The 14077-nt window shown below is 50.9% G+C and overlaps 8 protein-coding genes across 8 annotated transcripts; 4 read left to right on the top strand and 4 right to left on the bottom strand.

The window, feature by feature from the left end:
• Positions 1–197: 197 nt before the first annotated feature.
• Positions 198–1041, bottom strand: POX_g08833 (40S ribosomal protein S9; the record flags this gene model as incomplete). The annotated part of the gene is made up of 4 exons (XM_050117601.1): positions 198–609; positions 736–834; positions 910–966; positions 1028–1041. The coding sequence occupies 4 exons, from the start codon at positions 1039–1041 to the stop codon at positions 198–200; spliced, it is 582 nt and encodes a 193-aa protein (XP_049965745.1).
• Positions 1042–1296: 255 nt separating this feature from the next.
• On the top strand, positions 1297–2148 carry POX_g08832 (60S ribosomal protein L21-A; the record flags this gene model as incomplete). Its single annotated transcript, XM_050117600.1, has 4 exons — positions 1297–1332; positions 1465–1532; positions 1612–1659; positions 1818–2148. The coding sequence occupies 4 exons, from the start codon at positions 1297–1299 to the stop codon at positions 2146–2148; spliced, it is 483 nt and encodes a 160-aa protein (XP_049965744.1).
• A 1339-nt stretch (positions 2149–3487) lies between these two features.
• POX_g08831 (Thioredoxin) lies at positions 3488–3946 on the bottom strand (the record flags this gene model as incomplete). The annotated part of the gene is made up of 2 exons (XM_050117599.1): positions 3488–3875; positions 3924–3946. The coding sequence occupies 2 exons, from the start codon at positions 3944–3946 to the stop codon at positions 3488–3490; spliced, it is 411 nt and encodes a 136-aa protein (XP_049965743.1).
• A 1932-nt stretch (positions 3947–5878) lies between these two features.
• Positions 5879–7278, bottom strand: POX_g08830 (uncharacterized protein; the record flags this gene model as incomplete). The annotated part of the gene is made up of 3 exons (XM_050117598.1): positions 5879–5985; positions 6074–6690; positions 6767–7278. The coding sequence occupies 3 exons, from the start codon at positions 7276–7278 to the stop codon at positions 5879–5881; spliced, it is 1236 nt and encodes a 411-aa protein (XP_049965742.1).
• An 866-nt stretch (positions 7279–8144) lies between these two features.
• Positions 8145–8574, top strand: POX_g08829 (putative transport protein Sec61 subunit gamma; the record flags this gene model as incomplete). The annotated part of the gene is made up of 4 exons (XM_050117597.1): positions 8145–8229; positions 8283–8341; positions 8426–8453; positions 8534–8574. 4 exons carry the CDS (start codon positions 8145–8147, stop codon positions 8572–8574), a joined length of 213 nt encoding a protein of 70 aa, XP_049965741.1.
• A 604-nt stretch (positions 8575–9178) lies between these two features.
• POX_g08828 (LEC14B protein) lies at positions 9179–11614 on the bottom strand (the record flags this gene model as incomplete). The annotated part of the gene is made up of 4 exons (XM_050117596.1): positions 9179–9438; positions 9513–10278; positions 10354–11156; positions 11242–11614. The coding sequence occupies 4 exons, from the start codon at positions 11612–11614 to the stop codon at positions 9179–9181; spliced, it is 2202 nt and encodes a 733-aa protein (XP_049965740.1).
• A 297-nt stretch (positions 11615–11911) lies between these two features.
• POX_g08827 (uncharacterized protein) lies at positions 11912–12217 on the top strand (the record flags this gene model as incomplete). The annotated part of the gene is made up of 2 exons (XM_050117595.1): positions 11912–12099; positions 12154–12217. 2 exons carry the CDS (start codon positions 11912–11914, stop codon positions 12215–12217), a joined length of 252 nt encoding a protein of 83 aa, XP_049965739.1.
• An 844-nt stretch (positions 12218–13061) lies between these two features.
• On the top strand, positions 13062–13780 carry POX_g08826 (Sorting nexin-3; the record flags this gene model as incomplete). The annotated part of the gene is made up of 3 exons (XM_050117594.1): positions 13062–13139; positions 13334–13655; positions 13752–13780. 3 exons carry the CDS (start codon positions 13062–13064, stop codon positions 13778–13780), a joined length of 429 nt encoding a protein of 142 aa, XP_049965738.1.
• Between the last annotated feature and the right edge of the window lie 297 nt (positions 13781–14077).

The raw sequence follows: 14077 nt of genomic DNA, 5'->3' as shown, positions 1-14077 counted from the left end.
GGCCAGAGACTTTGAACAGTTGAACTTGGGTTCCGAATTGAAGCCATAGAGGCTGTTGGATTGTTTCTTTTTGATTTGCGTGATCATACAACATGAAACGCTTTATGCTGCAGTCACCAGGAACCTCCCAGAACAATTGAGCTGCCAAAAGCGAAACCCGACCGTACTCCCATTTTTCTTTTGTAGGGGCGAGTAATTTACTCCTCATCCTCCTCCTCGGCGTCACCGTCACCACCGGCAGCGGCGGCGGCCTTCTTGCGGCGAACACGGCCGGGGCGGCCGCCACCGAAGGGCGAGGTGAGGGAGAAGTCGATGTGCTTCTGGGAGTCGAGGCGGACCATGAACGAGGGGACGTTGACGATCTGCTTGCCGACGCGGATGTGGCGCTGCTTGATCAGGACACGGGCGTGGTGGATAGACTTGGCGAGGCCAAGCTTGTAGACGCAAGTCTGGAGACGGCGCTCCAAGAAGTCCTCAACCTTCAGGGCAAGGACGTAATCGAGCTTCATGCGGGACTCGTCGAGGACACCGATGCGCACAAGACGGCGAATCAGGGCGTTACCCTCGAACAGGCGCTTGGGGTCCTTCTCATCGAGAGTAAGGAGCTCACTGGACGTACCGGATACAATTAGCCCTGCAAATTTTTTTCACATCGGACTCTTTTTTGGCCCGGTCGAGCGCGACCGGCGCAAGTCCCACGGATGTAAAGGGAGGGAGCTTTTCGCAAACACATACCGAGCAGCACGACGAATCTTGGAGAGGGTGAGCTGGACACGCCACACCTCACGCTTGTTGCGCAGACCGTACTCGCCGACAATCTTCAATTCCGAGTCACTATGAACAGTGAATTAATATCGAATACGACATGAGTAGAAGCACGCTTCTACTCAGTGGCCGGAGAGTACTAACAGACGAGCGGACTCGAAAGGACGACGGGGGACCTTGTAGGTCTTGGAGTAGACACGGCTGTACAGCAAAAATCAGTCAGAATGATGCGATCGCGCATACGGAGGCCGTCGATACTCACGGAGCGGGAGCCATGGCTGCTGGGTGTCCTGGTTTGGCGGGATTGTCGAAAGATCACTTGAAAGAGAAAACCCACTACATTCTAAGTTGCGATTGAAGGTTGTTCGCTTGGACGGGCACTAGTCCCGAACGGGTCCGTGGGTCAGGGCTGAACCCTATCACGTAAGCGCCCGACACCACAATCCATTGCCGCTTCAACTTACACGGATTCGAGGAAGGTAGCTCGTTGTCGACACTTTTCAACACGCCCAAAAACACAACACCGCCGTCATGCCTCACTCGTACGGTCTGCGCGCCGGCACTCGGGTACGTCTGAAATGCCTCGCTTGACGACCTCTTCGTCGCATGATTTTCCGCCCGACACCGCCGCGGTCATGAATTGGACGAACTGGGGGATATTCGAAAAAGACCGGCATACTGATGAGATGGAAAATCTAGTATGCCTTCAGCCGCAACTTCAAGGAACATGGCATGATCCGCCTGTCCACTTACATGAAGACCTACCGGTACGCTTCAAATCCTGCCGAAAAACGCAAAATTTGAACATGAGTTGCGAGTGCATTAGAACTAACGAAATTTTTGCAGTGTCGGTGATATCGTCGACCTGAAGGTTAACGGTGCCGTCCAGAAGGGGTCAGTACAATCCGAGAATTCCTTTCCCGCGCATTTCCACGACTCGGCATCCCTCATTTCGCTCCGCCGTTTCGCTCTCCGCATCTGGCACTGAATCAGCGACATTTTTTTCCCTCTCACCCTCGCTTCACGTACTGACTGAAGTGTTCCTCCCACAGTATGCCCCACAAGGTCTACCACGGTAAGACCGGTGTCGTCTACAACGTGACCAAGTCCTCCGTCGGCGTGCTCCTGTACAAGCGTGTCAACAACCGCTACCTCGAGAAGCGCATCAACGTCCGCATTGAGCACGTCCAGCACTCCCGCTCCCGTGAGGAGTTCATCAACCGTGTCAAGGAGAACGCCCTCAAGAAGCGCGAGGCCAAGGAGAAGGGTGTGCACGTCCACCTGAAGCGCCAGGCTGTTGGTCCTCGTGAGGGCCACTTCGTCTCCGCTGCCGGCAACGCCCCCGAGACCGTTGTCCCCATCCCCTACGACACCCACATCTAAACGGTTTCTCCGTTTCTGGGGCTTTACTGGGTTATGGTGCGCGAGGCTGTTTGGTGTTGTTCGTTTTTACAAAACTGGGTTTTACTCCGGCTTCTTTCTCATCTAGCCTCGGGTTGGAGGTGGGAAGGTAGACCGTTCTGGCTGCATGAGACAACGCGTGAAAGGGTTTCCGATTGCCCTGGCACCATCTCGAGCCTCTGCATAGATTCCCCTGAATGAAACAAAATCAAAAATTTCATCAAGTTCACGATCATCGTACTTTTGCTGGTTCTGACGGGTAGCTTGACAAGATATATGGAACGCCTTCTGATCTCTCCGGCTTCTCCGATGGGCCGACTCCGGACGGTATTGCGACTCTTGATAAAGCTTGGATCTCTGCGCCTTCTAAGTGGTGTCTCCACTGCTTTTCAATTGTAGTCCTCCGGCATATCCACCTCTATGCACATTCGGGCAATGGTTTTGTCCATATTGGATGGAAATTGATATCCATTTATATCTGTTTCCGGCGGGGACCCGGGAAGTTCCCTCATTGCATGATAGAATTCAAAAATAACTTTGGAATCTCTGCCGCTCGACTATTACCTCGTATTGCTTCCGTACGTGACCTCCGGAGACATGTGACGATGGCTGTCCACTCACGAAACTGTAAGGGCTACCAACTACGTACCTCAATCCTTCTTTTCAACCCATTGAGAGAAAAGCAATGGGCTGTCGCAAGCCAAAAGAACTCCCCCCCCCCTCGATGAACCGAGGAATCCCGCAAATCGAAATGACGTTGCATGGATAGATATTCCAAGGTTAGTTTTGAAATCGTAGTCACTCGTCACCACGCGTGCAATATACCAACATTTCCTCAAGCAAGCTTTGATTCGTGGAGCCGGTCAAAATGCGAGCGCGTCCAAGCTATATTTCGTCCATTGTGGATGGATGACCTGCTCAGCCCTGGTAAATACAATTTAATCGCACTGTCTTGGCCTTTGATTTGCTGAGCAACCACTAGAGCCATATACCTATCAGGAAGGTTACAGGTAGCACAATATGGCCCTCTTGCCTGGATTCTTTCTTCCTCGGGTGGCTTTGTCATTTATTTCCCGGGGTCTGCTAAGAGAGAGACTCGAAGATGGATATACCTGGAGAATGGAAGAGGGCACGTCAACCATTTTTCCCTTTGGTGACGGTGAGAGCCAATATATATTTGGATACTGAAATTTAGGGGGGAACAAAACAAAAAACGAAAAGGAAAAACGCTCAGAGTGTCAAGATGACCAAATCCTCCCGTTTTCCCATTTCCACCCACTATGGATCAAATGGATCAAGCCTGGACCATTCTTCCCTTGGCCTACGCGGCCATCAGAGACTCAATGCCACTCCGGACCGCACCAGGATTGGCACCAATGACTTCGTTGATTTTCTCTCCCTTTTTGAAAAAGTAAAAGGTGGGCATGGCGCGAGCCCCAATCTCCTGTGCGACGTCGGGAACAGCTTCGACGTCAACCTTGTAGAATTGCACGTTGGGGTACTCCTGGCTGAATTCCTCGATCTTGGGGGCGATCAAGCGGCAGGGTCCACACCATGGGGCCCAGGCATCGAGTACGATTAGGCCATCGGAATTGAGGATCTTGTCGAGGAATTCCTGCTTGCTGTGTGGAGGGGCATGTGAGTTGGCGCGTTGAGGAGGAGTGGAAAGTATTCGTGCTGGGAAGAGTAGACTGGGAGAGGGACGTGGGCTGTGTAGGGGTGAAAGGACTGGGAGTTGGTGTATTGAATTTACACACCTGCTGATAGCTTCGATAGACATGTTGGACGGAGTGAAAAGGTGTGCTGTGGAGGAATGGGCGTGGGAGGGATGTGTCCCAAACTGCGATTATGGATTATTTTGAAGAGAGAGAGTGTGTGTGTATATGTGTGATATACGAGGAGACAGGCGGGAGGTTGTGTTGAGAGAAAGGAGATCAAAGGAGGTTGCAATGCCCGTCCTCGAGTCTTTATATTGGGAGTTCGGATGCGGGGCGTGTGATCCATACCACGACCCTGAGTGCCGGTGGTGCTCGAGTCCTCTCTCGACAGCCATTGAACTTGTACTTGTCCTTTGATTTAGTAGGAAGAGTAGTCAGGGTTTGACGAGATTGACTGACTTGACCACGTATCTAAGTATATACACCTTGATTCGAACAAGCACGGCAGAATATACATCAAACTCTCCCACTGCAAACAGCATTCTCGGATAGTGTCACTGCACCGACCGAGGCAAAAATTACAGGATAATATGCGACACAAAATTGGCATTTCATGATCTTCCTGCCTTGTGCATCGTGCATGTCGTGCCATACAAGTGTGGACTTGCGGACCTAGCTAGGGTCTTTTAGCCAGTCTCGAGGCTTTTCCATCCAGATGTTACAAGCCACACCGCTATTCCGCATAGGCTACGGGCCTTTCATCTCATCAATCTAGTAGGTAAATCGCTTCTAATATGTACCCATAAAGAGCCAGTCCTTTTTTAGACCGACTTTAGTCTCCAATTTTCAAATTGCAAGCCTCACAGTCATAGGTGTTTAGATCAGATCAGGTGCTCTTCAGAGACCTTTTTCTTCGTTGTTTTTCGTGTCGTTTCGTTTCTCTTGTTTTTTTTTTTTTGCTACCTAGAACTAGTAGGACTATGACTTGTATTCCTCTGTCAGCCTTGATCAGCACATTCTTGACAGCCTGATACTATCCGGCCAAACAACCTAATATACATCCAAATCAATCATATCGCTGAAGCGGACATTGATGTACTACGGTATCTCCGCAGTGGACGTAACGTCGCGCGGGTCTTGTCACGGTGGTATGACCGGATATGGCCTGATCGATGTGTCACCACCGACCTCCGAGGACTCATGGACGGTAGCAGAGGACTGAAAAGACCTACGGAGATTTACTGATCTACCTCTGATGCTACTAAATTTACCTGCTACTTGGTGTCGCCCCTTTGAACATCAAGATGGACGTATCCAGGCAGTCGGACGTGGGTCCTCTACACGTGCTAACTCTCGTCATACTGCGGTCCGTACAGGTAGCCAAACCGGATCAATCGTCTACCCTATTTCAAGGCACACTTCGAAGTTTCTGCATGGCAGGTGCTCCTGTCATGAACCCAGCTTGGCATTATCAAGATATAAATTATCATTATGCGACACGTTCCAAGATATGCGACCCCCCCCTACCCCTAGAACCTAACGCCTCCCAAAATACCTAAACCACAGCCAATGTTGGTACTGTAGTAGCCTCGCCCATTTATGTTGTCACAAAAGGAATAAGGAATAAGGACATTGATGGCCTCCATATTCGAGCAACAGACCCTATCGCACAAATGACGAGTTCAAGGTAAAAGATTTTCCCGATTACGTCTAGAAGCAGCCAAAGGTGAGAAGAGAAATAGGTATAGATAGAAAAAAGGTTAAAAAAAAAGAACCGGGTCCGTCCAATCCGATACCAACTGAATGTAATTCCCTTATAAAGTCAATGTGATCTCTGCGCCAGCTATATCTCCTGCTCTTGTTCCAGGGAAAACTTGAGCCTGGTAGGTAGCTGGGCAGCGCGAGGGCAAGAAGAGACGACTTGAACCTCGAAAAAGAAAAAAAAAAAGGCAAGGACGAGGGTCTCTACGTCGCCGGTCTTGAGAATCGAGAACCCCCGTCGAACCGTAATCGTAGGCGGCGTGCGAGCGAGTTGAGGAAAAGAAGTTAGGGGTTTATTCCTGGCGGCTGCGTTTTGCGCCGTGAGGGTTCCAGTTACCATCTCCCCCAGGATTGCCCCCGAAGAAATTCTGATTGAATCCCGGGTTGGGACCTTGGAAACCTGCCATCGACCGTGTCAGTGGCGCTTCACCTGGATAATGGACGATGGCGAGCCATCATGATCCACTGGAATAGTGGTAGTCACTCACCCTGCATGCCCATGTTGTTCCCCATATTGGCACCCATATTGCCCATCATGGGATTCATGCCACCCGCCATCGGATTCATACCCATACCACCCATAGGATTCATCCCCGGCATCATCATGCCGGGTCCAGCCATACCTCCACCTCGACCCCCACGCATACCACCGGGACCGCCACGCATGTTATTCATCATGCCACCACGGTTGTTGAAGCCATAGTTCTGCATGCCACCCATAGGGTTGCCTTGAAAACCACCCATCATGCCGCCAGCTGCCGGTGCAGCACCACCCTGGAATCCACCCATGTTATTGAAGTTATTGCGGTTATGATAGCCGCCCATGTTGCCCATCCCCCGGTTATTGTATCCGCCCCGGCCGCGGAAGCCACCAGGGTGCATATTGTTGCCGCCGGCAGGGCCAGCAAAATTCTGATTGCCCCCGGAGTTGAACCCACCACCTCGTGAGGCATCTTTGCGCATAGGAGCATCCTTGGGGAGGGTTTTGAAGGGGTTGAATTGAGCACTGCAGTACTGAACATTGTGCTTACGGTCGGTAGCATTGTCCAGGTAATTCTTGGTGGCCCGCGCAGCTTGTACCGTGGTGAACTCAACATAGACTTGCCTGTGATTCGACAAGAAAAGCCCTCGTTAGCCATCGGAGTCATGCTGGCCCACAGGAGGAGGGACTCAAGACTCACCCTTTACTCTTGCCATTGACCTTGTGCTCACTGAAAGTCAAATCTTTGAGATCGTGCTCCGCGGATGCTTTGTTGACCCAGCCACGGATATCATCATCGGTTGTCCACCAGAATAGGTCCGAGATCATCAGGGCAGAGGTGGCGTCGGGATCAGAGGGTCCATCCTCATAATCCTTGCGTTTGACACCGTGAGGCGCACTGGAACCCTCTGGCGTGGGGCGCTGGTCATGAGACATGGAATGGTCCCCGTTGGTAGGCGGTGCGGTCTGTGAGGGATGCGTGGCACGGGATTCGTGTGAAGAAGGAGTGGGGTGGGAAGGCGGATTCTGGGGGGTTGTTGTTGAAGATGATTGTTGGGCATTGTTCGCGGTGGGCTTTGCCTGTGCTTCTGGTTCCCCAATATCAATGTCAAGGTCATCTCCGGCATGTTTTGAGTCACCAGGATCGTTGCCGTTGAAGCCTCCGCCGTCCCCATAGATGTCAATGTCAAAGTTATCATCCTCGGTCGCCATGGTGGAGGGTCTTGTTCGTGTCAGCGACCACGATCTGCAGCAGAAAAAAGGGTCTGAATGACTTGATTGTTCTTAGGAGTTAGGAATGGGATAGTACACGAGGCCCGTCGTGACGTTGGCAGCGATTGACTGGGTGGGATTCAAGGAGAGCACAGGTCTGTGTATACAAGTGATGGATTAGCGCAAAGGAAGATACCTTTCGGCCCACGGGTGCGGCACTCATGAACAGAGAGTTATTATGACCGATCTCTAGCCCGCCAGTAAACGATCTTGTGGAAGAATTGTTGGAAAAAGAGAGGAAAAATGCGCTGATGGGTCATAGATCACACGAACGAGAAACATCGTGATACGTACAATTCAGGGTCAACAATCGTCCCCAGCGACTATAAAAGAACAAAAGAGCCGGCTGCGGAGGCACGCACAGGCCGATTCCACTTGATAAGATCAGAACGTTCCGGTACAGGAAGAAAGAGAAGAGCGCGTCTGCCACAGACAGGCAGCGGCAACGGTAGCGGGCAGAGCACACAAGCTGGTGATCTGCTGTCCACACTGATGAAGAGAGTTCCAATATCTTTTCACACACACAATTCCTTCTGACAGAACCCGATGCTGACGGGCGAGGTGCAGTTGAAGGGCAGTTGGGATGGTGGATGGGAGAAGGATGCGGCGAGGCGCGACTAGAGCTGCTAAGCTCCGCTCAGGATCAAAGTCTCTCCGGGTCCCGGGGTCACTCGCATCCCCAGAAAGGCCACGCCAACCTTCCGCTCCGAGCTGCTCTCCTCGATCCCGAAATTCCCCCAGAATTCTCCCCCTCTTTCCTCTTCTCAACTCTCTTCGCTCCATCTCTCTCACACCACATTTTCACAATGTCTGAGACTTTCCAAGAACTCGCTGATATTCCCAAGGACTTTGTCCGGGAGGGAACTCTCTTCATCCGCCGTTGCACTAAGCGTAATGTCGATCACCCCCGTGGCCCATGTTCCAGATTCTAACTTGTGCTACAGCCGACAAGCGCGAGTTCATCAAGATCAGCCAGGCCGTTGGTATGGGCTTCTTGGTCATGGTAAGTGCTTTCTCCATTGCACTGACGCCTCGTCACCAATCACCACCACGAAACAGCCTCGACACAGCTAACATCGAATTTCAGGGTGCCATTGGATACTTTGTCAAGTTGAGTAAGTATCTGATAGTGAAATGCAATGCGCTATTTGATCGTCTAAAATATTATCGTGGTGCTAATCCGACCATCCAACAGTCCACATCCCCGTCAACCAGGTTCTGGTCGGTGGCGCATAAATCACGACCTCCTTATCCATGCGGGCCACCCTCAAATGATGCAACGTGAGAGATCGTCTGACGAGACGATCATCACTACAAATGAGCGACGATGAAGAAACTACTCGGCGAATTCAATGCATTGACACGGCGACTCGGCTCCTGTGCTTGCTGGGCGGGAATAGAGCACACACCCCGTCCCTCTGAGGGAAATCAACCGAGCCACCGCGTCGAGATCCATGTCCACGTGTGCGGAGTTTACAGTTTCCAGTCATTGGCGCATTTTTATACCTTTTTTTCCCTTCAAACCTGGGACGCGACCATCAAACCTCTTGTCGCTACCCTTGAGATACCACATACCATTTTGTTTATGTACGAATAGGGTGAAGTGTTATCAATACTTGCCCACCAATTATATGTTTGTTTTTCGTTTCCTTGAAAAAATCGCCCCGGAGAGATGCAACATCGCATCAGGTGGAAATTGTTCTTGTTTGTAAATAAGAGAAGGGAGGAGTAATTCGGATGGAAACACCATCAGTTTCTGGTCTCCAGACCTTGCCCTAAACCACTTTTTCAAAACCTGGAGCTTCAAGCCCTTCAGGAAGGAGCCAGACACCTTGTGTGATCACCATTCACTAGTTTCCTCGTCGGAGTCGTCGGTGTACATCCGAGCTACAGGCCGACTGCGAAGAGGTCGCCGTGTACGTTGTTGCGCGCCTTCAGATGGAGCATTGGCCCGGTAGTTGTTGTACCGAGGGAGCGCTCTCAATTTGTGATCGAAATTCCGACCGATCGGCGGATCACCTTCGTCAATATCGGCTCCGTCATTCCAGGAGTGGACGGTGCAAGTTCCTGTAGACAGACCCCATCCATTCCATGAAGTCGCTGGATAGCGGACGGAGATGTTAGTGTACTCCTTCCACCTTGGAGTCATGCAAAGAGTGACTAGTGCGACTGACCTGCTATCATTGGAACATTGGGATGCCAACTTGCATCGCGAACACAAGTTCTCCAAGTTGAGTCTCCACCCATGTCCCACACGTTGGCGAGGGTCTCTGGCCCACGCGGGCGCGAGTTCATGGTGGCTGACCGGACGTCAATAGTACCGGCCAGGGTGGCATCCATGTTATACACATATACCTGGCCATCCGAGCTGCCCGTGTAGACATAGCGCGAGTTGGTGCTGCCCGGCGGAGAGAAATGACAGCGGATGAGCGTTTTGAGAACCCTGTGACCGTGAAAGGTGACTATCGATCGATCGTCCGGATGCGCTTCCCGATGAGACTCCGGAAACTCTTCAAAGCGATAGTCGAATTCAGTCGAGTATGCATATGTGTTAATCTCGTCGGCCTTGGAGGCCGACATCATCTTTCGCAGGTCCCAAAGCTTCATGGTTTGATCCTTGCTGTTTGAGAGCACGTAGCGACCATCGCCCTTGCTGTCGATGTATGTGAGTCCCTCGGTATGACCCATGAAGACACCGGCTTCGCGCCCATCGGCCATCGATCGGCGATCCCACACACGCAGCGTTGTATCGTCGGATCCAGAGTAAAGAATGTGCGGAGATGAGGTGTCTCCAAAACACACCGCATTGACATGATGTTGGTGTCGATCTTGCAGACTCAGCACGGGTGTTCGTGTCTCCAAATCGAAAACGATCACTGAATCATCCGAGGTGCCCGCGACGATCTCGCGGCCGTCTCCTGAAAATCGGAGTGACCAGATCTAGCACGCGTGACAAGTTAGCTTTGTTTCGGTCTCTCAACCAGTCAAGCTTTGGCCAAGCAGCCATATACATACACCGAAGCGTGATCGCGAGCTTTCGGAAACATGCTGGCGGGTATGGCCCGGCGCAATTGAGAAGTCCAGAATATTCGGATACGTGTCATCCTCTGGGTCTGTGGGTGCTAAATAGGCGGCACTTCGAATCGAGCTGTACACCAGAAACCGATTGTCGGGACTGAGTGAGGCGTCTGTAATCGTCCACTGACCAAATGGATATTCAACCGTCTTGTAGTATTTCCATTCGTACGGATTCGAGGTATCGTACATCCGGACTTTGAAGTCCTGCTCACAGCAGAAGAAGAAGTTTCCGTCATCTGAAAACTGTCCAGAGTAGCTCCGTGAGTCATAATGGATGATCTTATCTGCCTGAGATCCAGGCAACATATTCTGCATGTAGTTTTCACTATCAGCTTTTGCAATTGAAGCGTGATCGGGGCAGAAGTCATTCACCTGAAAGATTGACTGGTCCGTTCTCATGCGTAATCCATGCGAGCCAATACCCAGCTCCCGCCACATGAGATTAGATGCAAAGGCCTGTTTGCGCTTTTTGATCCGATCCACGTAATAGGGATTCGTACCAAAATGGCCAGAATTCATCAATTGCGTGCCCTTGTCACTGGGTACCTTTGGCCATTCAAATTTCGGCCTGCCTCGTCTCCCGCCCCTCCTCATCATATGGTTATTGAAAAAACCAACATCTTCATCCTCGTCATCTTCGCCGATGATGTCTTGTTGCGGGCCTAGTGACCAGCCCTGGGCACAAAAAAAATCACCCAGACCCGACGTGGCGAGTAATTGGAGAATGCTAGATCTCGAAACTATTTGAACGCCGTGAGCAAATTTGTGTCTCATAACATGCTCGATCATGGAAAGAAATCGGGCAGGGCAGTCATCTCCACGTACCGACTGTGGGGTTGGTCTGTCCATCTTCTCCGACTACAATTCCATCATTGGCGCCTGCGTTCTCGTCCGCTTCGATATCCTCCGTATTAAACTCGACCCGGATGCCACCAACATTTATATGTATTGTATTTCCCTGAACATTGCTGAACCGTACGTTATCAATATCGATCTCGTTGGATTCCGAGGCCGTTAAGTGAGCCTCTTCATCCGTCTCATCTTCCCACTCATCGTCGCCGGACCGTGATTGACTGGGCTGGTACTCCGGCTCTGTGGTATCATTGGCCTCGTCGGGCCATTCCTGGGCCGGATGCCAGATTGAAGTCTCTTCGACTCGATCGGTCTGATCTTGCGATGACTGTCCGGATGAAGCCATGGGTCATTTAATCAGAGGTCTTGGCTGAGAGTCGGTTCTATGAGCGAGATGGAGATGGGGGAGGACTGGGTGGCTTATCGGTGGCTCGATAGCAGTCGTAGTCACCGCTGGTTCCGCCGCAGTCTGGTCCAGTCAGCGCCGGGCGTATGTCATCCCACACTTAACTCCACTTATCTCCGGGGGCGGGGGCGCTAGTCCGGGGCTTGAACCGCAAGGTTCGTTTCGGGTCGATTATCGCGGGAATCATATCATGCTGAGCAGCCACTGTGCATACAAGCCATTCAATCATTGATAGTCATGACTCAGAAGCCGCATCCTCCACGTCCAAACAATGCAATACACTCTGATTCGGTGTCTTTATTCTACAAAGCAATAAGCTTGGAATGCAGAGTTGGAACCCCACAATTCTCCACAACAGTACATGATGGCAAGTATGCCTATGTTCTCGCCAGTTCGCCAGCACCTTTCGAAGATAAGCTCTCTAGGCGAGTTCCTACATCGAAATCTCTTGAAACGATGCATTGACTCATAAGTTACAGTCCATGGGTGGTTCTCCTCATTTGGAATCTTCAGCTCGCTTGTATCTTCTGGGATGGCTATTGATTTGATGAGCTCGTGTATCTATAGGTACCTATCCTGAACATTGAGCTAGACCCTACTGTTTCAGATCAGATAGGATCTGAATTATCTTCGATAACTCCGTCGGCCTCTCAGACCGGATGTTTCTGTCCAGGTAGGTACGTATGCCCTTGGACGTGATTAAATATTGGCCGTAAACTATCGAGCGGACGCCATCTTTAACCAGAACTCCGTGGCATCCCAGTGGTCGCTGAACCTGAATGACAATACATCAAATTGAGCATAGCGACTTTAAAAAACGAAATTCATCTTACATGAAGTTTCTCAATAAAAGAAAATTGTAATTGAACGCCAGATTTCACGACATATTTGAGAGCAGATTCTCATCGGAACACGGATGGGTACAAGCTTCTACAGACCTCTATTTCTGGAGAATTTTCAATTTTTTCTGAGAGACATCGCGTATCAGTAGCACTCTTGCTCAAGTTAAAATCACGGTGGTAGTCTGATCGTAGTTCTTCTTCTCCTTTATTTTTCTAAACAATACTTACTGACAGCGCCGATCACGACCGGCTGTGGTGGACCCACAATCCGCATGATTGATAACGCAGGCCAAGCTATTCGGATCAACTATTTTCCCTTCTTCGTCATCGCCATTGAGCAAACATCCCACGAGGACCCCCCCGCTCCTCCGCTTCTTTGACGCTGCGGTGCGGAGATTATTCAAAACGGGCTGCAGATTCCACAGGCTGGAGACTCGATCTTTTTGCTCTCGTTCTCTCAGTAATATCCTGGTCGCGAATTCTGGTAGTCCCTATCAGCTAGGCTCGATCCTCAGAATCTTGAAATCCACCCCTCCCCGCCCATCATGCAGTCCGTCCCCGAGTCACGCCAGCAGACCTTTGAGGAAATCTACGGCCCACCAGAGAATTTCCTGGAAATTGAGGTACGTTGTTTGGATGCTACAGGCGCTTTTCTCCCGTTCTGTCGATTTGACTTTGGAGGGAATCTCCAAGCGCAGCGACGACAGCCTCTCTTTCTCTCCCTCTCAATTCCCTCCGGAGATCTTGGAGACTTTGCCGCAATTTCATCCCCCAGGTCTCACCGGCGCATTACCCAATTGCTAACCCTACCTCTCAGGTGCGCAATCCTCAAACCCATGGAACTTCGCGAAACATGTACACCTCCTACGAGATTGTCTGCCGCACCAACATCCCCGCCTTCAAATTGAAGCACTCTGTTGTGCGCCGGCGATACTCTGATTTCGAGTACTTCCGCGATATTCTCGAGCGGGAGAGCACACGTGTGACCATTCCGCCGCTGCCGGGTAAAGTCTTCACCAACCGATTCAGCGACGACGTCATTGAGCATCGGCGAGAGGGGCTTCAGCGCTTCCTGCAGATCGTAGCGGGACACCCGCTCTTGCAGACAGGAAGCAAGGTGTTGGCCAGCTTCATACAGGGTTCGTGCATTGACTTCAACTATTTCAACCGAGGACAAACCCTTCCCCGGAATTCTTCTTGTCACAGGCATACTAATTGTAATATCGGCTCGACAGATCCGAACTGGGACCGCAATGCGTGGTAATCTACTACATATTGTCATGTTGTATCGCTTCACTTTTATCATTCTCTGTCCCTCATGTGATGCCCCTACGTCTCTTTTCTTTTAAAACTTTTTTTCATCTTCTTTTTTGGCCCCTTCCTCCTTGCAACTTGAGCGAGGTGCTTCTTCCTGCCCTTACATAGCGAAGACATTCTTTGGTTTCCACCTCATTTCGACATGTTCTTTGAAATCTCTGCGGAGTGAAACAAGTGTATACTATGGGGTTGTGCATGCCTTGTCTCTAATTGATGGTCTTCGTAAATGACCTTGCGCTGTGCC

This window comes from Penicillium oxalicum, chromosome VII (assembly GCF_001723175.1).
Source record: "Penicillium oxalicum strain HP7-1 chromosome VII, whole genome shotgun sequence".
NCBI lineage: Eukaryota > Fungi > Ascomycota > Eurotiomycetes > Eurotiales > Aspergillaceae > Penicillium > Penicillium oxalicum.
Note: the sequence above shows the minus strand (reverse complement) of the source record. Positions and strands in the feature narration are given on the sequence as shown.